Source organism: Agelaius tricolor, unplaced genomic scaffold (assembly GCF_023055355.1).
Source record: "Agelaius tricolor isolate 1412-34295 unplaced genomic scaffold, bAgeTri1.0.p SCAF_3, whole genome shotgun sequence".
Classification (NCBI taxonomy): domain Eukaryota; kingdom Metazoa; phylum Chordata; class Aves; order Passeriformes; family Icteridae; genus Agelaius; species Agelaius tricolor.
The window spans coordinates 34,275,728-34,303,223 of record NW_027269263.1 but is presented as its reverse complement, the minus strand read 5'-3'; the positions used below and the strand labels follow the sequence as shown (position 1 = coordinate 34,303,223).

Below are 27,496 nucleotides of genomic sequence, written 5' to 3'. Positions count from 1 at the left end.
AGTTGTGTTCTTAAATTTGAACAAAAGGACCACCAAAGTTAAGGTGTCCGTTTTTGCTACACTTTCCAGACCTAGAGATTATTACAAGAACTTGTGATCTGTGTTTTTGTTTTTATTTAATTTTCTCATCTTTATGCATGTTTATATACAGAGAGTCACAACAGGCTTTTCCAACTTTGAAGCAGATCAGTATTTGTCTTGAAATTTGGAAATCTGGTTTTCCAAGTATGGTAATTATCTAAGTATGGTAAGTATGGTAAATATGGTATTGGTATTAATCTAACTAAATGGGGTTTAAATTCAAAAAGTCAGAAGGGAATTATAATGCCACTTTACGACAGAAATAAAACCCCCCAACCAACCCACTCCAAAACTCAAATTACTTTTGCTCCTTCAGAGAAGCAAATCACTTCCCTGCACGCATCTCATTTGTCTGCTTCAAATAAACAGTATTTGGGGATATACTGTTTGCTCAAAATATATTATGATATTGTTGAAATATAACCAATGTCTTAAAAACCATCTTTATTATGTTTCAGATATTACGTGAAAGCCAATTTTTTAAAAGTAATACCACACATAATATACTTTTCCAGATAAAGAAGACCAATCAAAATCCATTGACTTTTGCAGAATTCTTTCAGGCTTTATAAATCTGTACACGTATGAAAGCTGAATATTTGCTAAGATGGATGAGATTGTAATTAAGATCTACTTTTGTCCCTTGATGTGTTGAATGCATTATGTGTTAAAAACTACCATATTGAAAGCAGTGTATTTTTCACTGACATTAAAGATCTGGTATATGAATATTGGGGCAGCTTAGTAGTGCCTGTGGGTGCTGTGACATTGAGATCTTATAGCACCTTCCAGTACCTAAAGGGGGTCTGCAAGATAGCTGGAGAGAGACTATTTGCAAGGGGATGTAACAGTAAGACAAGGGGGAACGGCTTCAAGCAGGCAGAGGGTGGGTTTAGAACAGATATTAGAGAGAAATTCTTCGCTGCGTGGGTGGTGAGGCACAGGGACGAGTTGTAAAGACGAGTTCTGGATGTCCATCCCTGGCAGTGCTCAAGGCCAGGTTGGATGGTGCTTTGAGCAACCTGGTCCAGTGGAAGGTGTCCCTGGCCATGGCAGGGTGGTTGGAACTAGATGATCTTTAAGGTCCCTTCCAACCCAAACTATTCTATGATTCTGTGACTGGAGCGTAAAGAGAAAGAAAATAGTTTGACGGAGTATGTGTGCTTTATATCAACTATATAACATCGCTCAAATTACAATTGCAATCTCAGGGAGCTCTGAAAAAGGGTGAGAGGAGGATGAGAGGGGAAAAAAGAAAAAAAAATAAATAAAAAGAACAACAATCCCCTTTCTTCCTGGCCGCGCTGTGGAGCGGTCACTGCTGCCCCGGCCGCCGCGGGGCCCGCGGCTGGACACTCGGCAGCCTCCCGGAGGGCTGCGGGCGTGCCAGGGATTGAACAGGAGCGACGGGACCGCGGCCACCGTCGGGAACAGCACAGCGCAGCCAGCCCTCGCTCCCTGTCCCGGGCTGCAACCTGTGGCACAGCACAGCGCAGCCCCAGCCCTCGATCCCTGCTCCGGCCGCAGCCTGTGTCACAGCACAGCGCAGCCAGCGCTCGATCCCTGCCCCGGCCGCAGCCTTTGGCACAGCGCAGCCTTCGATCCCTGCCCCGGCCGCAGCCTTTGGCACAGCGCAGCCAACCCTCCCTCCCTGTCCCGGCCGCAGCCTTTGGCACAGCACAGCGCAGCCCCAGCCCTCGCTCCCTGTCCCGGCCGCAGCCTTTGGCACAGCACAGCGCAGCCCCAGCCCTCGCTCCCTATCCCGGCCGCAGCCTGTGGCATAGCGCAGCCCCAGCTCTCCCTCCCCGTCCGGGCCGCAGCCTTTCCCGGGCCTGGGCCCCGCGCAGTGCGCATGCGCGGCTCGCAGCAGTGACGCTCTTGTTGTGGCGCGGCGGGGAAGCACGTGAGGAGTGCGACGTCACCATAAACACTCGTGGGCAACATGGCGGCGCCGCCGAGCGGCAAGGTAACGGGGGCGGGCGGCGGCGGCGGCGGCGGCGGGGCCGGTCTCTCCCGCCTGTCCCCCCGCGGGATGCGCCGTGTCCGGCGCTGGGTCGCCCCAGCTGGCGGGAGTTGCGGGGAGGGGGGGTTGGACCGCTGAATGGCCGGGCGGGCGCCTTTTCCCCTGCCTGCGGGTGTCGCCTCCCGGGGCCGCGTCTCCGGGTGCCGTCCTGGCCTCGGGCGGGCCGCGCCGGGCGCTGGCAGCGGCCGCGGGCTCTCTGCGCCGGAGGGGGTCGCGGCTTCGGGCGGGACTCGGGCCCTTCCCGCACCTGCCGGCCGGGCAGCGCTCCGCGCCTCCGCGGCAGCTCGGCCCCGGCCCCGGCCCCGGCCCCGGCCCCGGGGTGGCTGGAGGCCGCTCTCCGCAGCGGGCGGCCGCGCTGGCTCCCCGCCTGAGGCTGAGGAACGCGGCTTGTCCCGTCTACGTGTCCGAGTGTCCCGGAGGAGCTCATGGACGGTAGCGGCCTTTCCCCCGGCCTGCGCGCTGGTAGTGTGTGGGAACCTGTCCCCGGCGTGCCTACAAAGCCTTGTCAGTCCCATAGTTTAGTAGTTTAAAAATTTTTGTACGCCGCGGATTCTTGCCGAACGTTCCGGAGCGAAACATTATTGCTTGACAGAGACTGAGCTCGCAGGAGGGGGAGGTACAAGCAACACCCACTGTTTCCCTCCGCCCCCGCCAAGACATACAAATTGTGTCCGTATTATTTTTTTGTAAAAATAGTTTTATTTCATTACTCTTTCTTATGAAAGCGTTGCTTTGCAGTGCAGTGTTCTCGAGCACGTGGATCCTTTATTTAGTATTTAAAATCTCGGTGTGGTGTCCGATTGTATGTAGTAGCCATAGTGAGCGTGTGATAGTCTGCGGTTTCACTTTTCCAGCCCAGGACAGACGATGATAGTTTCAGTTCCCGCTGATCTCGGCGCAAGAGAACGCACGTAATTAGCCACGTCTGCGCTTCTCCGAGGGGGCTGAGGAGTGCCCTTAGCTATAGCACGAAAATTCCGTCGAGGTGTTGAAAGCAGATCCGTTTCAACCAGAATTGTTGGAGCAAGCAATTTATGCAGCTCGAGTTTTTGCAATTTTATTTTTATGTTCTTTACTGCTGTTAGGTGTGTAAATATAAAGATAGCCATAGTGCTCTCCCAGCTGTTTCTAGCTATGCACATCCAGTTTTTATGTATACAGAGAAGTTCCTTTTTTAGTTTTACCCATTTTAATATCAATACGGAAGTTTATTGGATGAAGGGAAATATTTTAATTTTTAGGGAAATATTTTAATTTTTCAGATTGTTTTTGTTTTTCCACATAGGTTTTTATCAGGATCTTCTTCAGGATGTCTCTTGTGAAAGCAATGTATTATGATGGATTATATGAGATGCGAGAATGATTGTGGATTAGTTGTTTGTAAATTTGCTCTGTATTCGTTGTTCCTTTCCAAGAGCCATGTTTGCCTGAGATTAAATCTCTAAGATGTTGCAAAACTGTTTTAGTTATGCCACGTCCACAGTACTAATGCAACTTGTTAATGCAACTTCTAATTCAGTTGCATTCTTTGCCGTGTCTCTTTTAACACAGAGGAAAAATGACAGTTGTGTTTTCTCAAATTTCATGAAGTGGCTGGACTGGTTTGACATTTCACTGCTCTCAGGAGCAGTTCCATCCTTCTCTGTATTTCCCCACCTGTGTGTTGCACTATTGCTTTCTTGGATACTGTACTCATTTGATCTGTCAGTAATTAGATCTAGCAAGCTGAAATAACACATACAACTGTGCTTTCTTTTGTCTGGGTTAGTTTTCTGTTGGGAGCACATTGGACCACAAATTGTTCCTTTAAGTGCCAGCAGGATTTTGGGAGGGCTTACAAACTAATGAAATTTCACTCCAGGTAGAATAAATGCAGTGTAGGTTGGTACAGACCCAGTATTCTCACTTCAGGCCTTTTGCACTTCAGTGTCTTTACAAGCTGTGGATGTCATAAGGTAACTGCAGTGTTCCTTCTGGCTGTGCAATTTGTTGTGATGGGGTGTTTCAGGTGGTAGCTTTCTGAAGGATCAGTAGGCATTAGTTTGTGGAGTGCTTTATTCTCATGTGGCAGATCTTATCACGTGAAAGTAATGTATTTTAATGTATGTGCTCTTTTCTGCAAAGTATTACACAAAGTGGTTCCCATAGAAAGCACTGGCAGTGTATTAAGCAGCTTTTGTTTGTTTTTTGTTTTGTTTGTTTTTATTTTTATTTCCCAGACCTTATTAATATCAGTAGATTCAGAATCCTGCTATTTCATGTAGTCTCTGGTTTCTGCTCCATACAATAATGGGATATGAATTATAAATGTGGTTATTTCATGTACTACTTTACTTGGACTTTTGTCCTGTGATTTTTTTTTTTTCTTGCTGGAACCTCTCATGAGGTTCTTATCAATGTTTTTCTCTATATGGATAGTTAACTCTGTTCAGGAAAAGTTACTGCTATTGAATTCTGGAGTCATGACTCATTCTTTATAAATGACTGTCTGCCCTAGAACAGTGTGAGCTTCAGTTTTTTGCCCTTTCTTAGAGTTGCCAGTTTTTTTTCTGGAAGTAACTTGGTAATAAGGTCATTTGTTTTCAGAGCTTTTGACTTTATGCAAACAGGTATATTTATATATTATACTTTTTGAAAACTGGTACATTTTTTCTCTTTTTGTTGCTTAGCAAATGGCAGTTTGTTTATTGTATTCAGAGAACCTACTCTGGATTCACCCTTATAACAGAAAAAACCATGTTAGAAAATGAGCTAAAAAGTTGTGTATGGGGAAAAGTACAAGCTTCAATTTCAGTCTGTCAGTATACAGGTGACTATTGCAGCTGATCTAAAGACAGTAATGATACTTTTTTAATGTTCTTGGAGTTCAGAGTATCTTCAGCACATGGGCTATTAAATCTTTCTCAAGTTACCAATTGACACATAGGCTGTCAGATAAGTTATTTTTCACTCGCTTGTGCTCTTGCTCTTGGAGTTAAAGTTTCAGAGTGTTAACTGGCCAAACATCTGAGCTTTATCTCTAAGCTCAGATGTCTGGCCAGTTCAGCTACTAGAAGTGTCCAAGGAGCACTGCAGCTATTACTAAATAGTGGTGTTAGTGTTGTATGTTTGGGGAGGGGATTTGTGTTTGCAGTGGAAGTTTTTTTTTTTTTTTTTTTAATTTGGTATGTTAAGATTAACTTTGCATCCTTCAGGTATTTTGTTGGCATAGATACAGTGAATTATTTTAGGTATATATCTGTTCTGTGGGATAGGCAGTGTCTTGCTCCACCTTCTACTAGTTAAATGTGAGTGCACAAAACTCCTGTACTGTGCATTGTTGTGCCACTTTATTAAGCATTTGATTTAAAACATTTGTTATATCTTTTTCAGCCTTTATAATTTACTATGAATACAATCATAATTCTTTTTTATTATTCTGTACTTTGTGGGTTTTCTTTGTGAACAGAAGACTATCTCTGTTGAATTTATTTAAGGCTTCATTATGCTTGAATGTATAGCAGTTCAGTGATATTTCTGAAATGTCTGTATTTTCTTTCTTTTTTCTATTCATTAAGGATTTCTCTTTGCAGAAGTGCTTACAATAGGACCAGTGGGTTACTACCTGAAGCTCTTGCTCTCAGTACCCTGAACAGACTTATATTTTCACTGATACCCTGCTATTGTTGCAGGAGAAGCAGAAATACCTTGTGGTTCAAGAAATCTTCAGAGCATGAGGCAGAGCTTGAAATATGTACTGTGGTCAAGTAGGAAACTTTTCTTATGTAGTTCCTGGTGTTGAGAGCTTTCTCATATTTGTCACAACATGAGCAACATTTGTGGGATTCTGTCCCTCTCCACCCCTTCCCTACTTAGAAATTGGGCGTCTTTAAGACTAGCAGGCGTGAAATTTTACTTTCTTGGAAAAAAAGTTGAGCCACAGGCTCAGCAAACAAAGGCATACAAGATTCAACAAGGCCAAATGTGGGGCAGTCCCAAGCACAAGTACAGTCTGGGTGGAGAATGGATTGAGATGAGCTCAGGGAAGAAAAACGTGAGGGTGTTTGTGGGTGAAGAGCTCAATATCACTCAAATGTCCACCTGCAGCTCAGCCAACTGTGTTTTGGGCTATATCAAAGGCAGTGTGGTCAGCAGATCATGGGAGATGATTTTCCCCCTCTCCTGTGCCCTCATAGGACACCACGTGGACACTGTGTCCATCTCTGGAGTCCCCACCATAGGCATAGATCCAATGTAATAAAGAGGGCTATGAAGATGGTCAGAGAGCTGGAGCACCTCTCCTGTGAAGGAAGGCTGAGAGAGTTGGGGGTTTTTCAGTCTGGAGAAGAGAAGGCTCCAGGGACATCCTGGAGCAACCTCCAGTACATAAAGGGGGCTTACAAGAGAGCTGGAGAGGAATTTTTTCCAGAGGAATGTAGTGATAGGATGAGGGGTCATAGCCTTCAGCTGAAGGGGGAGCATAGGTTTAGATTGGGTATCAGGAAGAAGTTCTTTGCTAAGACTGTGGTGAGACACTGAAACAGATTGCCCAGAGAGGTTGCCTGCTCCCTATCTCTGGAGGTGTTCAAGACCAGGCTGGATAGGGCTGTGAGTAACCTGGTCTGGTGGAGTGTTGCCTGCCCATTGCGGGGGGCTTGCAGCTAGGTGATCTTTAAGGTCCCTTCCAACCCAAACCATTCTGTGATTTGCATTTTATTACAAGCTGAATGCCAGATATTGTAGCAAATATCTTCTGTGGAGCAGAAGAGTATGTTGATCAAGTTAATGTTGGCTTGATGCTTTGTGGAACACTCTAATGGCACCTAGTCCTTGGAAACAGACTCTAGATGAAGTAGGTACATCACTGTGGCCAGTGACACTTTAGCAGTGGATATGTGAGTAAGCTTTGGGCAAACATCAGCTATTCCAAAGAGGAAGATGGAAATTCAAGCAGTATAATACAGACTTTTATATTGAATTATATTTCTTTTTACTTAATGCATAGTTCTAAACTAAGATGCTTTCTTTTGTGGGTGTGAGGTCACTTAGGCCAACCATTCTCTGAATTGAATTAATTTTATTGGCCTGTAATTGTTTCCTTACAGTGTAACATTTTTTTGTTCTGTTTCCTTTCCATCAGAATCTGAAAATAAGGTGCTGCACAGCTGCTATATCTGTGGTTGACGTTTGTGGACAGAGCCATTTTTCCTTAATTTGAAGTTTGCAGAACATTCAGACTTTTCTACTCAGTCACTTTCTATGAGCATTCCCACTTGCTGTTTCAGCTGTTGAACCCTTGGTGAGGTCCTCTGCCTGATTCCCTAACATGAGGCAAAAAATGAAGTAACTGCTATTGAAAAATTGTTTATACCAGTATTTACCCAGTGCCATAATTAGTTACTTACTCCAGAGCAGTGGCTCATTGACTATGTAAGAGCTTCAAACTGTGTCTGTTATGAGATGCTGGATGGCATTTTGGCAGAGCAGTGCTGGCCTTGAGCTGTACTCGGTGGCAGTAAAGGGGAGTGAGTGGAACACACTCTCCAAGAGCACAGGGTGAGAATATGAAGTGTCTGAAACATGGGACAAACTAGCTGGGAGAGTTGCACTGCTTCTCCTTTCTGTCAACTATTCTGTGTTTGACAGGTTGTTGGTATGTTACAGACCTAGGAACAGGAGATACAACAATCAGTACACATGGTGACAGCTAATACTTAGGTGCTCAGCACAGGCAGGGTGGAAAATACATGGGTGAGGATGGCAGGACCATCCTGTTCTGTGGTAGCCCCAGATCTTAGCTCTCCTTTTATTTGTTGTCTATACTTCATTGTCTTAGGGTGCAATGTTGTCATCTTTCACTAGCGGGTAGCACAGGGCTGTAAATTGCTATCAAATGGCAAACATTAAATCACAAGACTTTGCTTGTATTCTCTCATATATTGTTGTTGGTGCTGTAGCATCCCAAAGGCCTTCTGCTCATACATGTCTTTAGCAATAAAAATGCTACAGACATTGCCTGTTTGCTGCTCAGTGTAAGCAGAACAATAGAAATATGGAGATATGCATTGTCCATGCTGTGTCCTTATGTTATTAAGAATGATACAATTTATTTCTCAGAAAATGTTACTGGGGCAATGGTGGGACTTCAGAAACCTATTTTTTGCTGGACACAGACTATAAATACTTGAAGAGTTTTCCAGAACCTTAACTAGCATATGCCATGACATGTAAACTGAGCCTCATCCTGCTGCTTCCATCTGTTTTTTTTTTTAATAGTGGGTGGGTAGGCAGCTATTGCTTTGTGCAGCTTTCCTGAATTTTCTGCTGTGGTTCCCTGTTTCTGTAGACCCTCACTTAGGATACGAGTTGGAATAGCTGTTGTCTCTGTGTGGTACAGTGCTTTCAATGACTGATCAGATGAATTGTGAATTTGCCTTTAACCCCTGTAGCACCCATGGAAAAAAAGAAAACAGGTCAAAGTGGCTCACTAGCATTTGGAAACTTGCATCAACTTTCAGCTTTTGGTGGGATTCTGAAACAGAACGGCAATGGGTCTAGTTTTCATTCAGTAGAACTGGACAAATAAATATGCTGTGAATTGTGCTTGTATGCTGCCAGCACAGACTACTTGATAAACAGGAAAGACTTATGCTCATAAGCTTCTTGGGTACATCTTATTTCAAACTTGAAACTTTAGGATTATTAAAAAGTGATACTTAAATCCTACTAACTTTTTTCCTACTGTCTCCATGATTTTCTTAGAGAAAAAAGTTGCCAGCTGAATGCTTTTGCAGTCTTAAGTTGCCTTAAGTGATGCTTATGATTTGAAGTATTCTAGGAACTTAAGGATACCAAGGATGGATAGATCTGGTCTGCACAGAACTAGCTTTAAGCTAGTAAAATGTCTGAAAATCTTTCAGTAATTCCAATGTACAGCCACAAGATATAATTAAAATGTGTTTGAAATCAAGTTATTTTCAAAGTTGTTCAGCTCCTGTCACATTACATCTTCATTTGCTTTGGTTGTGTTGGTGTGTGCTTTTGATAAATGCTCTTCTTTTTTTTTTATTTGTGTTTTTGTTGTGGAACCAACATGGCTTTCATGTAGGTAATAACATCTAAACCTGTGACATATGCTTCTCTGTGGGCAGTTCAGTAGATGTTTGCAAACAGGTACAGAAGAAAACAGAACAATCACTGTTTAAATCTGTAGTGTGGTCTGTCATTGCTGGACAGCTGTTTTGGCCTCGATCGTCTGAGCAACACAAATGGCTTTTCTTCCCTGAGGTTCTGTTTCAGGGACCAGTGGATAGACTGCAGAGCACAGAATTCTTATTAGCTGGATGGGTGGAAGGGCTGTAATACTGGGGTGGGGGATACTTTTGGGATTTTATTAAAATCCTTGGGACACATCAACTTATCTAGTGACCTGTGGTATGCACTTATTAACATCAACTTATCCTTTTTTTTATGATGGGCTTAGTGATTTTGTGTAGATTTAGGGGAAGAGTGATGGCTCTAATCATATGAAAACACAGCAAAAGATTGAGCTTGTCTCCACCTTCTTCTTACCTTTGTAAAGGAACCCATGTGAAATATGGAGGAGCCCATATGTAAAATAATGACTAGTGCAAAACCAAGGTGAGCCAGCAGTGTGTTTTCCTGTCTTGTAATACAAAAAGCATAATGGACTAACTGAGCAGATAATATTCTTTAAAACTTGAATTCTTTCACACAGTGGGTAATGAGGCCTTCCTAGTTCACTAAAGGCTAAAGATTATCAAAATTTCAAGGAGCTTAAGTTGCTTTCCTGTGCCAAGGGGGTTGACAGGTAATACAGAAGCAGATTTGGGTTGGTTTTGGAGGGGTTATAGTTATTTCAACAGCTAATGAGGGGCATCGGTCTCGTTATCTTGCCCTGCCTGTATATAGTTCCTTCTGCTCTCTCCATATGTAGCAGGATCTCACTATGTAGTTGTTGCATGCAGACCTTACACAAGTCCTTGGTATTTTACTGATGCTTCAGGTAATCCTCTAACATCTGCTGCCTTTTTGCATGTTCTGCAGTAACCTACTGCTTAGGCAAGAGTCAGTGTGTGAAGCCATTATTTAGTTTTGAAATCTGTTTTCTTGAATGCTTAAGAGGTCCAAGTGTGCTGACTCACCAGGTGTTTCCCTGAGTGTTGGGCTGCAGAGGCCCTGAACAAAAACATTTGTAGGCCACATGGTGTGTGAGATTGAGCTACTAAGTGTAGTAGTGGTTGTCTACTACTACAACCAGAACTGGTGGTTGTAGTGATGGATGGGGTTTTATTCAAATCTAACTATTGGTATACTGTCTTTCAGTTTGATACTTTCCTTAGTACTAATTACTTGTACATGTAATTTAACATTACTTTTCTTCTTTAAATTGATTTTGAATAGCTTGTCAGTGTTGCAGTACCAGAAGACAAAAATCTGTAACAAACTATGTTTTACTGTAAAGTACTGTAAGAATACCTAATAGCATTTTTGAATTTTCAGCTTGCTAAGAGCACTGTGTGAAATATAGCCACTCAATGTAGCTAATTTTCAGGTGCTACCACTATAGAATTACATTCCCAAACTCAGTTTGTTCAAATGCATTTATGGAGTTACCTTACAAAGTACTGCTGAATAGAGTGGCTCAGTATTTTGAAGAATTCAATATGGTAACTCCCAAAATGTTTTGCAGAGGGGTTAACTGTGAAAAAACATCTAGATACTCTTTTGTACAATAATGCTATCTCTTTCTTCAAATTAGTTACAGTTCTAGTTAACAGTTGGAAAAAGTAAATAAGTAGATCATGCTTGCGATTGGAAAAGAAGAATCTCAGCAGCTTGGCCTTCTGGCCTTTCAAACTTGTAGAAGATTTTCTCTTAAATAACAGTATGAGGGGAATAAGGTGCTTTGTGTCCAGTCCTCTGTTTTACAGACACCCTCTGAAGTTCTGAGCGTGTGCTTTGGGTTTTTTGGTGGAGAATGGCACAGGGAGCTGAAGCTGTTACAAAGAGCAGTGTAAGATTTTTCAGTTGCATGACAACTGTGGCATTAGAAACACATTTTCTTTTTCCATGAAAGGAAGTGTTTGTCCTTCTGAGAGATTAATGGACAGAAGAATAATAAAACCAGTTATTAGATGGCGTACCTTCTAGACTGAGAAGGTATACTTTCTGATACATTTTTTGCAGAAGTACACTTCTACCAGTATAACTCTGATACAAATAGATTTTTTTTTTCCTGGAGCAGCTGTCCAAGGGGTTGATGACTGATTCATATTTCTGACTAGTTTTCATGATAGATCAGGTCCAAATAGCTAGAAGGTAAAATTTAAATAAACATCAAGGTTGCCTTGTTTGAACGGAACTGAATTTGAAAACAGATAATTGCACCAGTGATGATCTGCATTTTGTTTTATTCTTTGCAGAATTCTGGTTATTTCTTTTGTATCATGTTGGACAGTAATTAGGGTGGGTTTTTTTGATAGAAAAGAGAAAAAACTGTAATAGAGAACAGGAAAGAAGACTTCCAATATTTGAAAGGCAATGATGTTAATAGTCCTTCAAGCAGGAGTGTGCTAAGTGACCTTTAGAGATTTCTTCCAAGTGATATTTCAGCTTAACTAGAGCACTTCTGAAATTTCTTGCTTGTGTTAAAGGTAGAGAAATTGCAGCAAAACTAAAACAGAAAGGATGAATTAAGTAAATTTTATGGCTCTTTTTCAGCCATGTTTTCTCATCTGGCTAGTTAAGCTTACACACCTAACCTTTTGAAACGGACAGGCAAAACTAACCTTTTAGTTTACTGGCCTGACTACAAGTGTAATGATTTTAGAAAGCGGATAAATGAGAAAAATAGCTCCTGATATTTTAGAACCAAAGAAATGCATTATCTGTCTCTGATAGTTAAAAATTTCTAAGCTTTGCCTTTAAAAATAGGTTTCTTAAGGCAGTGTTTGCAGCTTGGTGTGAAAATGAAAATGGTTCTCAAACAATTACTGTTACTGTTTGATTTATTTCACTTTCACAAAATTGAAGGGACTCTTCACTCTTAGACTTGTGTAAAATAGGACCCATTTACAGTCATTATAGAGCTTTTAAGAGTATGTGTATGTAGCTTTCAAAAGCCTGCTAAATTTTGACAGCCAAGGGTTCTTTGATTTTCTTTTAATTTTTTTTTTTTTTTTTGAGAGCATGATCAGAGTACTGTGAAGGGTTTTGCAAATGCTTGAATGCAAAAGTTATGTGGGCTGTGTGCACTCCTACAAGCCCTTCTTATCCAGCTGTTACATATTCTGCCTTTCAGATGGAATCTTTGCCACTGGCCCTGCATTTAATTTCAGGGTATAGTTTTTTATTTCTCTGGAGTTCATCTTTTTACAGTATTTTGGTCCATTTTAAATTTAAATTAGTTTTATAATTTCAACATGCTTAATGGTAGGTGGCAGAAAGGCAGGCTATTTAAGAAAGCCTTTTAATGTTTTAAAAGCTGTATAGGACTTTCACTGAACCTGTACCTGCTGATTTAAAAATAATTTTCTTGTGGTGTTTTAACAAAGTAGTACTAGTCAGTATGTTGCTTAGAGAGTAAGTTTGATCAGTTCCATTTCCTATTGTTTCTTGATTTAGGTAAGTGAAAGACTGGGATCTTGGACTCTTTGTAACAAAATCCCTAACAAGATATAAGTGTTTATTTCGACTTCTCTCAGCAAATCAAAATGATAATGAGTACCATAGGGGGATAAACAATTTTAAGGATTTAAAAACATTGTTTTTTAAAGTTTATTACTCATTTTTTATAGGTTGTATATGAGCAAGAAGGAGTTTTCATTCACTCCTCCTGTGGAAAAAATGATGACCAGGACAACTTAATAGCAGGAATACTGCGTGTCATAGAAAAGGTATGTACATAATACACTTACTGAACTTTTGTATTTGTTGGCAAAACACATAACAAGTTTGGCAAATCTTAAATGCCTTTTTAAAGTCTAGGATTTTGTACACGAACAAACATCACATTGTGTTTGACAATGTCATCATCTATATGTATATGTAAGTTTTAACGTAGTCACACGGGGACTATATATGGCAATAAATACATTGCTGTGTAGTGTTGAATTTTTTGTGATTTGTATTGTAGGAAAATGAAGTGGTAGTAGACTGGAGACCACTGGATGAGACTTTGGATACTTCTAATATCCTCTGTGCTGGAAAGGTTGGTTTGTTAGTTATCAGTGTTCATTATGTTTCTCTAGAGATTTTATTTTGTGTTAACTAATGCGTAGGTGATTTCATAACTGGAAGCAAAGCTTATTTATTATTGGTAGTAATAGCTATATGTAGGAATCTTATTTGCAGACTGCAGGCCAGTTCAGGTTATTAGAATACATGTGTAGGTTGACTGTATTTAGTTTTTACTTGGTTCACAAATAAAATAGTAGAGGACTAACTATGAATAGTAAAGACCAAATGAGTGTAAATATATCACAGTCACCAGTCCCTCTGCATCTACTGTGTTGTAGTTTGGTGATTCACTCTTCATAGTTAGACACAAAAGTGAGAGGTGCTGTTCTAATGCAAAATAAAAATAGAAGTCTGTGGGGGTTCCAAGATGCAGTGATATGTGGTATTTAATCAGTATTAAGAGGATGTGACTAAAAAAGATTCAAGTTTTACACTTAAATGAATAATTTGTTATGCTTATAAAGTCTGCAAGAGAGGCAAAGATATTTTAGGATGTTGGAATTTACTAAGTAAAACCACATAGTCTTAGTCATAAGTCCAAATTTCCTGTGTTGAACTGTATTATGTTTCTGAGGATTTCAATACATTTTCTTTTAATCTACAAAATAAAGATGCTGATTCTTCAGGTTGAATCTGAGAAACCAGGTCAATGTTCATGTCTTGTGTTTTTTGATAGTTGCTTTTGTTGTTTTATCTCAGGATTCCAGTTCTGTTGTGGAGTGGACTCAAACTCCGAAAGAAAAATGTTCCCGAGGAGCAGATCGTCCAAGTAGTTATGAAGCAGAGTGGGACATGGTCACCACAGTCTCTTTTAAGAAGAAACCTCATTCAAATGGAGGTACTTAAAAAAAAATGTGGAGGGTTTTTTTTGTGTGTATAGTGTTTTGGTTTTCTTCCATGATGGTAACTTGTAACTAAAGAATTGCCTTTAAGAATAGCCTTTTTGAAAGGCTGGGATTCATTTGTGGTAAGAGATGAATCTCTGGGTGTGGAAAAAAATTCACAAGTGGAATAGCTGTCATCTGCCTATGTTTTTTTCCTTAATTTGCTAGAGAATTGTATTTAAAAAGAACATTAAATCTAACTTCTTGCTTCATCATTAGATGTAGTAGCAATTTTATCCTCACTGGGCTTGCATTCTTTAAAACAAGTGGAATTCAAACTAGGTGTCATGATAGAAATGAAAATGAAAAAATAAGTGGTTTTCTACTCAAATGCCTTTCCATACTGCAGCAGCAGGGGGAGATGGAATGTACAGTTATGACATACATGGGTCTTTAATATGGTCTTTTTTACATGGTCAAAATAATTCTATAGCTACAACATTTTTCTTATAGTGTCTCAGTAGAGATGTTGAAAAACAAGTTGTGATGAAAGAACAGTGATTCTCGAGTAATCTTTTTTTCTCTGATTCTCACATAGTGTTTTTTCTTTAATAATACTTGTTTTCCATGTAGTATTTCACATCCTGTAACTGGGGATTATTGTGCTTGTTTTACCATCTTTATAATGGTTTTAAATGTCATGTCTGTCATCTACAGGGTTTGGATGTCAGATTATGAATGTTTTTGAGTAAAACGCAGTCCTTGGCTTTTATAGATATACACACACATACACACACACACAGCATCTCTGTTGGTTAAATATGGTTTACCACATCACTAGTTTGTATTGAATTTTCATCTCCAGTTCAGCAGGGCATTCCTTCATCCATAGTGACTGTCACTGAGGACTACTTTGATTATGCTCTTTGCCACTTCTTGCTTATTTCCAATTGCTGTAATTTGATGGGAGCAGGCCAGGGGGTGTCCCAAATTCCTTCTGGACATGCTGGCAATTTTGTGTCCTCTGGTAAAGTACACTTTAATCCCTTCTCCTTGAATATATGGAGTTTTGCACAGCATGTATGCAAGCTTTCACACTACCAGAGGAAAGGGTGAGGGGGAGATTTCCAAATCCTTTGCCCTTACTTCGGCAGCAGCCTTACACAACATGTGGCTAGTAACTGTGGGTAATATATAGGTTACAAGATTGTAGCACATATGATGTTTAGTTTGAGGAAGTAGCACTACCTGGTGGAAGTGCAGGTTGGATTTAGCTTGCTGCTGGAATTTGATACAGCAGATGTACATTTAACTGCTTGATCACTTCTGTTGTAGGATCACAGAGTATCTTGAGTTGCAGGTAACCCACAGGGATCATTAAAGTCCAGCTCTTGGCCCTGCACAGGCCAACCCCAAGAATCACACCATGTACCTGAGAGTGTTGTCCAAAATGCCTCTTGAACTCTTGTTAAGTTTAATGCTTAAACTTCCCTGGGAGTCTGTTCCAGTGCCCAACCATCCTCTGGGTGAAAAACCTTTTTCTATAAACTGTAGGTACAGTTTTAGGGGAGTAGCCTGATGGACTTGTTGATTGTTTTACAAGTCCATAGAAGACAAGGAGGCTCAAAGGAAAATGCAGAAATAGTAGTTACAGTGCGTATTTTATTATTAGACACCAATACTGGTGTTTATATTTTGAGTTTGTTTTTTAGGAACAGTGACAGATATGATGTATTTATAATTGCTAACACTGAAAGTCAAACTGAAATCATGTGCTGATTTTGTTTTTAAGATGCTACAACTCATGCAAACAGAGAAAGCAAGTGGTCGTTCCTGTTCAGTTTGACAGATCTGAAATCAATCAAACAAAACAAAGAAGGCATGGGATGGTCTTATTTGGTGTTCTGTCTGAAGGATGATGTGAAACTTCCAGCTCTTCACTTTCATCATGGAGATAGCAAATCATTGATTAAATGTCTTGAAAAGCACGTTGCACTGAATGAGTAAGTATCAGACAACTCTTAGTTCTGTAAAATACAGATTATTGGTTTACTTAAATCATGTAATGAATTTCAGAGTAATACTTCCTGATTGTTATTCCATTCCTTTTTTTATTAGTAGAAATAGTTTTCAAGGTGACTGAAACTATGGTTTCACATATGCATTTGGAATGTAAGCTGAAGTTTAAAAATTATTGGATTGATTTATGAAGTATTTTAGAATCTGAAGTGTTACTAGCTCCAAATGCCTCAGTTGCTCCCTCTAGTGGGTGCAGAAGCTTGTTATGAACATGCAGTGTAAAATCCTTCATGAGCTACTCCTATAAAATGGGATAATTTGTGTTACAATTTGAGATGCTCTCCTTTGTGCAAAATATGCATGAATATTTATGTGAGTGTGCAAGGTAACTTACAGTACTGTCAGCTAAATCAATTAGTATATAAATGTTTTCCCCCACAGTTCTGTTCCCTTGTAATTTCTCGCCTGGTCAGTGTTTCACTTTTCACTCTTGATCTTTACCACACAAATCCACTATCTGAGTGTAAATATAGTTAAGACCCTATCATTCTGTTAAATAATTTGGTGTTGTTTTGTAGTTATATTGTGCTACCTCCAAGTTTTTTACTAGGATAGCCTTTTTGATCAGCATGCATAAGTGTAGAATAAAATAAAATTTTCTGCACTCACCATGTCAGCATAAATATAATTGAAGAAGCCAACAGGTAAATAAGGCTAGATAGAATATGAAGAAATAAATGTGATATAACATGTATACCTTTAATAGCTGTAATGTTAGTGTAGCATGTAATCTGTTTTCAAAAGTGTTTTGCTGTTGTCACTTGCAGCATAATAGTGTGATGACAGATTTGAAGGTGGATAGTGAAAGGGCTGTAGGAATTCTTACAGAGGGCTCTTCTTACATTAGTAGCATCACTGGGGCCAGAGATGCCTTCAACAACTAGAGCAAGCGGATGCTGAGTAATGCTAAGGAAAATTTTGCTGGAGAGCAAGTCAGTAGGACGTGAGTGGTTGTATATTTATGGAATTGATTTGTGAAAGGCTTTGACAGTTTCAAGGCATGGTGTTGGGGTTTGTGATAATCAGAAGTTTTCAGCTGCTTGGAGAAGGTAGCATGGTTGGTGTGTCCAGTTGGTGGAATGCCACTGGCTGTAGCATTTTAAGTGAGCTTTGTAAGGGGAAAAGTCAGGAAGAGCAAAGGAGGGGCTAGTAGGGGGACAGGTTGAACTTGTAAATATGAATATTCTCTGTACAACTGTAGATTAGAAAATCCTGAATCACAACTTCATCTTAAATCCTGAGGGTTTTTTTTCTCTAGGTTCCCTTCCTTAAACATCCTCATTTAGTTTCATAATTTCCCAGCCTCTGCAGGCATAGGGAAACATTGTTGTCCTGCCATCCCCCTCTCTTCCTTTTTCCCCAAGGAAGCTGTTCCTTTTTGAGCATACTGTGTTTAGTTATTTGTGGATGCCTTTTGACTAGCTGCTGGTAAACTGGGGCAGGTTTTAGGAGCAACTGATGTAGCAAACTCTGGAAAAAGACTGTGTTATATGGTGAGTTACAGAAAGCTTTATATCAGATCTGTGTAAGCTGTTACTTGTGGACTGCAGCAACATATTTGAAATTTTCTAACTGATTTCTAGGATAAAACAGCAAAACTTCAGGTGATGTTCAAGCTTGGAGGACATGCTGTACTGCTGTATTGTATTGCCATCTTGAACAGTTGTAAGCATTAATAAATGCAAGAGCAGATATTTCAGGAACTTTAAAGTAAAAAGCAACGATAGCTACAGAAATTCAGTTTGGATGGTCTTAAGCTTTGACCTGAGCAGGAATTTCAAGTTTTAGTTTTCTTACTCAGTTAAGGTGTCTTCTGTCACCAAATTCTGTTCTGTTGCTCAGTCATGAATTATGACCATTATTTTTTTCTAAGGAAAGAGAAAAGAACAAATAGGCCATTCAAGTTATGGAAATGACAGAGTCAATCTGTATGTTTCTGTTGTTTCCTAATGGTTATTCATTCTTTAGTACATAATGTATCTCAGCTCACAACCTCATTTAGTAAAAGATGTTTATTCAGCTGTCTGGATGCCACAAGCAAATATTTGTCAGTGTAATTACTTGTTATCACAACTTGTGTTTTATAAACATGGGATCTTGATATTAAGGCAGACATTTTAGCTTATGTATATATTATCTTTATGTTATTGGCATTTTTTTATGTTCCTATTACCTCAAAAGATTTTGTTCTTCTCTAACACCATTCTTTATAAATACCACGTCATTGCTGAAATCAGCATGAAGCAGCTAAAGTTATACAAAATAGTTGTAATTTGTTGTCCTTAGGATTAGGTGCCTTCTAGTTTAATTGCACTAGTCTAATATTGAGAAAATATCATGTGCACAGATGACACTTTCTAAGTCACAGGACTATGAGGAAGTTTCAGAAAATGTATAGCTCACAAATTTTTGAGCATTACCTAATGTGTTGATACCCCCCTGACTGCCCAGAAAGTGTGTTTAATTAAAAGGGAGGTGTGGTACAAAGTTTTAATTCTTTTAGTTAAGAGAAACATAATACATGACTCAGCCTTTGCCCCTGTGCTGCTCTTTAGAAAAAGCCAATTGAGCTTCATTAACTGTTGGTGCCTCAGAACTATGACTGTGATGTCTGGCTGTCTGAAAAGAAGATCTCTTGTTGCATTTCATATCCGTCAGTGTTTACAGTGTCCTGTCCTGTTGGAATGGGAAAGAGATAAGCCTTATTAAAGTTCTTATCTTTGACTTTAATAACATGGTAGATGATGCAGGTGCTAATAAAAAGAAAAGTAATTTTTCTTTCAAAAACTAGAAATAGTGGATTTAAACTTTGTAAGAGAGCAATAGAGAGGTATTTTATAAATGTAAGTCTGTGCAATGGATTAGGGTCAGATGGCAAAGTGCTTGGCTTTCTCCTGCCTGGATACAAACTCTGAGGCTTGAATGTCAGCCTGCTTTCTGAGCTGTTCTCTCTTCTGTCACCTACTGAGCAGTAAATTGGTGATTCAGCAGCTGCTTAAGGAAGTAATGGGGTGCCTGTGCTGAAGAAGGGGGCAAAATGGGATGTTGCAGGGGGAGTAGGTGTTAGAGCAAAAGAACAGATTCATTACTGGGAACAGCATGGTTTCAATGCCTTTGTTGTCACTATTTTCATCTGCCTGTGGAACCCTGTTGAGTAGCAAATGTGTTGAGCAGGAGTGTACAAATACAGTGAGTTAGACCAAGTCAGGTTTGTATTCATTAAGCTTCTGGAGTCTACACAGGAATATGTTTGCAGGGATGTACTGGGATGGTTCTGTTTTGCAGTACAATGGCTCTGGTGTCTTTTAAACTCCTGTGATAAAGGAGATTATTCTGAATAATTCCAAGATTCATACTGATAGGAGCTTGTTGTAGTACTATAGAAATTTGTTGATGTGCTTTCATACATTGAAAAGCAGTTTGTATTCCTTAATGTAATGTTTTACAGGGTGCCATAATGTAAGATTTACTAACTGGTAGAAAGAATTCCTTAACTGTATGGGTGACATAGGCTCTTTTCACTTCCTCTATTATGTTAAGGGCGTTTGAGCATATATTGTATTGAGGCTGACTGTGTCTCACTACATTTCCTGTGTCACATTTTTTTGTCCATTGTCAAAACTAGAAAAATGTACTGAAGAAAATTTTGTCACCTACATACATGTAAATGGAGTTATCTTCCAGAGTAATTTCTCAAAAAATTTTCTAAAGCTTCGTTTTTCAGGGAATGAAATAGTACAATTCAGAATTAATATGATAATAACACAATCTTTTGAAACGTGAAGGTTCTGTTTTATGAAGTGTTAATGTCTACCTTGTGCCAAGGACTGATCTTGCATCATATGAATGATCTTGCATCAAATCTTTTATTTTTTGCACAAAGCCTGAAATGTGACTTCATAAAACCAGTAAATGTTCTGAGAACTTAACAGAAAAAACATTTGCGCCCAGACACCTTTTTTTAATTTTATTGCAGATCTCCACATGATGAGCGGGTTCTTCTTGTGAAGACTCAGAAGTCACTGTCTCAGTCTTTTGAAAATCTCTTTGATGAACCATCATATGGCTTATTACAAGTATGTATTATCTTCAGATTTTTTATTCTGAAGACATGTTTTGAAAAAATGCACCCTTCCATGTCACAGGAACATTTGCTGAGTAATTATTTAATACCATTGTAGAAGCATTAGCTATATCCTAAACCAAATGCTTACTATAGAAAGTACACTTAATTGTATGTTGTTTTCTATGATGTAATAACTTCTTAACTTTCCTGTGGTATTATTTCAAACCTATTCAAGTTCATGTTCTCTGTGATTCATACATTTGCCTTAGTATTAGTGGGGAAGTACTTTAGAAGTTATCACAACATATTAATGATAATTTTCTAAGTTTTCCTTGACTAAGTATTCTTTTCATTGATATTTTCTGAGGCTTTTGGAGGGATATTGGAAATACAGCAGCAAAGAGGACAGTGTTGGCTAAAAATATAGGGTTTTTTAATACTACAATGGCTTATCATTTGGTGGAGCTTATGGACTTGTGAAAGTCAGGAGCAAAACTTGGGTGACTAAAATGAGGCCAGAGGGCTGATCCACTGATGTGTTGAATTAAAGAAATTCTTCATTAATTAATTGCATTAGTTTCTGGATTTAATTGTCAAATAAAAATTTGTGTGAAATTCCTAGCAGAGTACATGATTGTTCAGACTGTTTTTTCTGTGAGGGTAGGGAAACTGGGTGTGAGGTTTCTGTTTTGTGCCATGAATCACTGACAGCAAACAGTGGATCTGATCCACTTCTATGTGTAGGTCAGGCTTACTGAGAGCACTGCTATCCAATCTTACAAATCAATTAGCAGTATTATCTTCATACTTAAGATGTGCTTTTTAATCATGTGATGACTGTTCTGTATTACTACCAATACATGAAACTTAAATAATTTTGAGATCTACAGTACCTTTCCTGATGTTTTCCTTTGAGTATAAGAATTACAAGTATATGTATATATATAAAACAAATATATTATAAACACAGATATTTGTGTTTTTCTTGTTTTCCATGTTCTAACAGAAATGGAAGAAAGATCCATACATAGTAACAATGGGAAAATTTTCCAAAGTCACAAACTATATTGTTGGTACTTTACGTTCAAGCGATCAATCAAATCAGAGGCGACCACCATCAGAAATGGCAGACTTTTTCAATGATACCATTCCAGGGCTGAAGATAAATCAGCAGGAAGAGCCAGGATTTGAAGTCATTACACGAGTGAGTCTATAAATTAATGATATGGATGCGCTGATTGTTTTCATGCACTCCTTTAAAAGAATGGTAGGACTTAAAGCATGATGAGTTATACTGTTTATGCAATTGTGGCATATTACCATTTATTCTCAGGAGTTAAGATCATCATCAGTTACTTTTGAATATTTCATTTTTATGCATGCAAATGCGAGTTTTCTTTGAAGGGAAGTTTGTAATTAATGAAATGGTGACTATATTTATGTTAGAGGCACTACCTGAAAAGGTGACCGATTTTATGTTCAGTGTTTCCTTTGAGTTCAATTAGAGCTCCGTTAAGTAAAATTGGAGCATGCAGGCTAATAACGAACTTTCTTGGCTAATCGCTCCTAACATCTCCATTTCTTTTGAGATTTAAAAAAATATTTAATTGGATGATGAATGTCTAGGGTGTATAAATTACAGATATATGCATGATTTGAACGAAAGCTAGAATGAACTTATAATTGGATCGTGAATCACTGTGGGCACCTGTCGGAGTCTTTTACAGATATGTGGAAAAGGTTTATTTTTAAATGCTTGTGATTATTATTTGAGCAGCTTACATATTTTTAAAACATTAAACTGTTTTATATGGAGGATTTTTTGAGTTCAAGCTAGTGTTAATATCTCAGCAGTAGATATGCTGCATGAACAATATAATTCTAAGAAGTTGCTGCCTAGCACTTAATTAATTTGTCAATGAGAAAAAGTGTAGCAAATGCTATATATGGAAATTAACATTGACCTATATGTCTTAATCTGAAAAATGCCTTGGACTTATAAAGAGTTGAAATACAAATTGATTTGGGGGTTGCTATCATAAAAATGTTTTTAGAAAGTAACAATTTACTTTCTGCTGAGTTCTCCTGTACATGGAATTTCGGAACTGAGAGACTAAGCACAAACTGAAACTTTTCATGGGTGTTATAAATTCTGAAAATTCATACATCCTTGGTTTTTTTAAGAGGCTGTGTACCAAAACTGATCTTTCCAGTCACATTGTGCAGTCTATGTAAGGATAGCATCTCTAAACCCAAGCTGGTTGTCAGTTCTCTTGTAAGATGCACTCATGTGTATCAGGAATGTGTTTTCAAAGTGAAGCTCCCAATTGTCCTTGTTTACTGTGTTGCATTAGTTCATGGAATGCTAGCTCAGAGGTGTTTGTGGAATTAGAAGGTTGTTTAAAACACACGTACATCCTCCAAAATCTGAAATATTAACATGTATAGTCAGGTCCTCAGCACCGAGTGTCTTACTCTAAAGATCTGCTTGTGTTGGCCCACTCTACTTGCTCACGTGGGAGCAACCTTAGATCCTTAGAGTTGCTGAGGTATGTGCATGTGGAAATGTAATTGCACTGACTATTAGAAACTGGCAGGCTTAGTACCATTTGTGCAGTTGTTTGCAACTACTGAAGCACTTCATTGGGATTCATATAAGGCCTTTGTGTGTGTTTCAGATCGACCTAGGGAAACAGCCTGAAGTTAGTAGAAGAGAGCCTGTGTCAGCTGAAGAATGGGCTAAGAATATGGACTCTGAAGGAAGAATTTTAGATGTTGACTACATAAAACGATTGATATTCAAAGGGGTAACTATTTTATCTAAATTCAGCAAGATCTATGGCTTGATTCTGGCTTTTACTTTCCTTCCTAAACTATGGATATGCTGTTTTCATTAACTTGTAATGTTTCATGCGGAACTTTGAGCATGACCCAGACTGTCATTAGTGGGAGACTTCATAAAGCATGGTTTGATGCCAGTCAAATACCTCAGCAGTCTTGCAGCTATATGAAGTGCTCTGCAAGGAGAGAGATCTTCTTGTGGCTGACTGAGGGAAATGAGTTGGAAATACAGAAGCTTAAGTGATTAAACAAATGAAAGTTACTTTCAGGAAAAAGTATTTCAATTTTAGGATATTTGGTTTATTCTTTTCTCTTACAATGTTTTTTCCTATCCTTCTCTAGCTGAAGCTTCTGGTTTTGCCCAGCTGTTTGCTGGGATTTGACCCTGTTTAGCAGAGCAGTGCTAAACACTTTTGTTGGTATTTTTAACTGAGGGGTTTTGTAATATGAATGTGAATTTAGTCTCAGTGATGGAAATTTTAAAAACTAATTGTGTCCTGTTGCTTTTCTACCTAATGTTACTTCAGTATTTCTATATTTTGCTAGGAATGCAGCTGCCTTAATGCATTCATTTTGTGCCTGCTGATGTATGTTTCTTGATGCAAGCAGAAGTAGAGAATGATAGCACTGTCCTGTTTTTGTGCCTGATGTGCTCAATTAAGGACCCTTCCACAAGCATGAAAATTACTACAAACCTTTTCTTCTGTAGCCCACTTTCCTGTCAATCTCTCCCCATTACCAGGGGACTGAGTGCTCTATTTTATTTATGACTCAAGATCCCCAAAGTGGGGACTCTCATAGCAAAAGTTCCTTATTCTTTTGACTGTACTACAGGAGTTACAAGAAACTCTTGATGAGAGCAGGATATGATTCAGCTCCATATATTTTTGTCATCTAAAAATGTTGAGAATTACTTGGGAAGATTTCTGACAAGCAGGCTTCTTGAATGGATACTAGTATTTTTGACTGAAAGATTCATTGAAGGTTGGCTATGTCTTGTGAGATAAAAATATTTGTTTAAAAAAAGAAATAAATGGAAGACTAGTCCTCAAAGTCACTTTATGGCAAGACCAGAAATTTGGCAACTGTAACCAGAACCAGCATTATATTTTTATACACTTTTAAAGGTACTTTTTTTACTTCTTAAAGTTTGTGATGCCTTGTAAGTTCTTTATTTTTAGCAGTGAAGTAAAAATATAGGAAGAAAATGATTTTCTAAAGTTTCTTTTCTTATCTAAGTGTGGATCCAGTGCTTCCACAGTATTCTGTTTAGTCATTCTCTTTTCCTCCTGTTTCCTCCCAGTGTGAGACCTAGTTAGCACATGAGATTTGGCTACAATGTAAAAAGAAACCAACTTGAAGTTGCTACTTTGGGAAGTGTTGTATCAATCTAGGAGTGTTTCCTCACAGTGTGGTAATAGTTTTGTTGATACATCAGGCCCATTTTTCCCCAGGGTCTCTGCCATACTTTAAGAAAAGAGGCATGGAAATTTCTTTTGGGATATTTTCCTTGGAACAGCACTAAAGAAGAGAGAGCAAATCTGCAAAAAAGGAAAACGTGAGTACAGTGACTTTTTTCTTACAAAAAAAATTTTAAAGGTGCATCTTTTTTAAGACAAAGTGATGTAGAAAGCTGTTTGAAAGACAGCTGCTAGAACTGTTGAATGCAAGAACTTGTGACATTTTCCTAAAAATTGTTTTACTAAAAACATTACATAAACAGGGTGTTGTTATTCCATTTATCTCAAAGAATACATGGAATGAATGAATGCTTGAAGTAAAAAAAAGGAAATGTGGATTTTTGGTTTCAAAATTGTCGTTCTTCTTCAGGGATGAATATTTCAGGATGAAACTGCAGTGGAAATCTGTCAGTGAGGAACAGGAAAAGCGAAACTCAAGATTAAGAGATTACCGGAGTCTTATAGGTAAATTCATGTTTAGACACATACCTAAATGCACACACACTTTTAAAAGCTTATTGAAGAAGTGAAATTGAAGAGCTTGCATGAAGAGGCACTAAAAATGAAATGTTACTCTTTTCAGAGGTGTCTAAACTTGGTTATATACTTAATATTAAAACTTTCTCAAGTAGAGTGACTCAGAGCTTTACGTATTAGTGTTACAAACTGATTTTTGGCTGGATTTTTAAACTTCCTTTATTCAACAACAAAAGTCTCTTCATTTGTGTGATGTTATAATGTGTTTCTGCTGGAAATGTTGTTAAAATAATGATGTACAATAAGAATGTGAAAATGTGTCTGTTCATATTTTATAATTTCTTATCAGGATTTGTGTATGTGCATCTGACTTCTGAGGTTTTACACCTACTTCTAAAAATTTCATAAAATTATGCTGAGTATTAGCAGTTTGTACTCTCATTTCTCTTTGGTAGTGAGATTTGGGCACCAGTGTTGTGGATTACTAAATATTTTTTCAGGAGTCAGGCCAAGATTTCTTTGTTATTCTGAGAGAAAGGCTAAAGTTATTTCAGGCAGTTATTCAACAGGCAAGCTGAAAGGGTCAAAGTAGTCTTTTTCTTGGTAGACTAATAAACTGTATTTTTAGAGAATGATAACAGAAAACAATATATTCTGAGTTTAAAAAAGGCCAGGTGCTTGTTCTGTTGAGACAATTATTTTAATTTTTAAGCACTTGAAATGTATGTGGCAGTATTAGAGTTATGTAGTAAAAGAGATTCAAATCTACAAAATACTCCTTTTATCAAATTGCATTCAAAAATTTTGCAAAATTTTGAAATATATTGGTCTTGAATTTCACCTTATTAAGGAGTATGCTGTGTGCTTGGTGTGTTTCAGACATCAGAACTACCTGATGAAAGAGGCAGTTTCATCTGCTCTGAGTTACAAGAGCTTGTTCCACAGTATTTATAAAATGCTGTTATGAACTGTCACAGTGTCTTTGAGATAATCATGTGGGAACTTTCCAGCTATGGATTATGCTGTGTCGCATCAGTATTCATAAATGGCATTGTAGAGTTAGCTCACATAAAATTGTTTTTAATCCTCTTAAATGTAAAAGATTTTTGCTGAATTATAATCAGGATTTTTCCATAAAATGTATTATCAAAGAAGAGGCAGAAAGCTTTAAAATTTGTTTGTAAGCAAATACTTTCATTGGAGATAGGAAGGATTTTATTTATTTTAAAACATTCTTTATTTTGAAATGACATTCAGTTATGCAGTTGTCTGAAACACTTCAAAGCTTTGTGACAGTGTTTGAGGAAGAAATCATCAGCTTAGATATTCTGAATTAATTTCATACTGGCTTTTCACAACTGGTTTTGAAAGTGTTTTTAAATCTGCACTGTTTTCTTAGAAAAAGATGTTAACAGGACAGATCGAACAAATAAGTTCTATGAAGGCGAAGATAATCCAGGACTGATTTTACTTCATGATATTTTGATGACCTATTGCATGTATGACTTTGACTTAGGTAAGTTGTGTCCCTCTGAATGTAAGAGCCTTCCTGGCTTCTGATATGCAGCTTTGCTTATGTGAAGTCCTCTTAAGAGAATTGAATTCGTATTGATTGCAGTGCTTTTTGTAAGTGTTTTAAAAAAGATTTAATAGTTTGTAGTGTTCAATAATGTAGATAACTTTGTTCAGTTTTTCATTCTCTTTTTAATTTGGTGTCTGTCTTAGGCATCTGAACTCATCAATTGGGGTGGGATTGGAAATTAAGTGGTAGTTTGTATTCACCACAGACCTACTATTGTGGGGCTCTTTTGTTGTTTTTGGGGTTTTTGTGTGGTTTTTGTGGTTTAGGTTTTTTTTGACTTAACTTTTTAAAAAGAATTGAAGCAGTCTTGCTTTTCAGAGTTTTAAATGGGTTTGGGTCTTCGGAGCTTGAGTGTTATATATGTTTTTAAGACTGATAATATCAATAAAAATGATAAGCCAGCTGCCACTGCTGTAATTAAAGCTCAGCATGCTGAACCAGCTGTTTGTAAACATGGTGTTCTTGTGAATATTTTAAAAGCTGGTTCTTGAGAAGTGCACTTAGCAGTCTGTCAAAAATTACATTTTAGTGCATGCATCTGCTGCAGAGAGAAGAGCATATAACATCTTTCTTTAATTGCACTGTTAATGTGATGGCTATGTCTTGGTTTCTTGTTAATTGTCTTGGGAGGGAGGGAAAAGATACTTGCAGTTGGTTCCCCCTTCACCCCTAGCATGACATTGGGCTGTTGTATACTTTGGAGTTTTTTTGCGTATTCTGTATCAGAAAAGTTTTGGGATTCTAAAAGCCCACTTTGTGCCAGATTTTGAAAACAAAAAGTAAGATTAAATCTTTAACCTGTAGTAAACATGCTGCAGGGCT

At 38.5% G+C, this 27,496-nt stretch overlaps 1 protein-coding gene across 4 annotated transcripts in view; it reads left to right on the top strand.

The window, feature by feature from the left end:
- The first annotated feature begins 1,936 nt into the window (after positions 1-1,936).
- The window catches only part of TBC1D15 (TBC1 domain family member 15), a 35,836-nt gene continuing 10,276 nt past the window's right edge, over positions 1,937-27,496 (top strand). For 2 of the 4 annotated variants that reach the window (XM_071423417.1, XM_071423415.1), the window contains exons 1-11: positions 1,937-2,047; positions 12,904-13,002; positions 13,242-13,316; positions 14,045-14,183; positions 15,962-16,172; positions 20,225-20,324; positions 21,321-21,518; positions 22,993-23,121; positions 24,610-24,713; positions 24,986-25,080; positions 26,492-26,608. In XM_071423417.1, coding sequence (XP_071279518.1) covers positions 2,024-2,047; positions 12,904-13,002; positions 13,242-13,316; positions 14,045-14,183; positions 15,962-16,172; positions 20,225-20,324; positions 21,321-21,518; positions 22,993-23,121; positions 24,610-24,713; positions 24,986-25,080; positions 26,492-26,608 — 1,291 coding nt within the window. In that variant the 5' untranslated portion in view covers positions 1,937-2,023. Of the gene's footprint in view, positions 2,048-2,754; positions 2,774-12,903; positions 13,003-13,241; positions 13,317-14,044; positions 14,184-15,961; positions 16,173-20,224; positions 20,325-21,320; positions 21,519-22,992; positions 23,122-24,609; positions 24,714-24,985; positions 25,081-26,491; positions 26,609-27,496 lie in introns of those variants that run through there. The other 2 variants (XM_071423418.1, XM_071423416.1) reach the window with 2 other exon arrangements.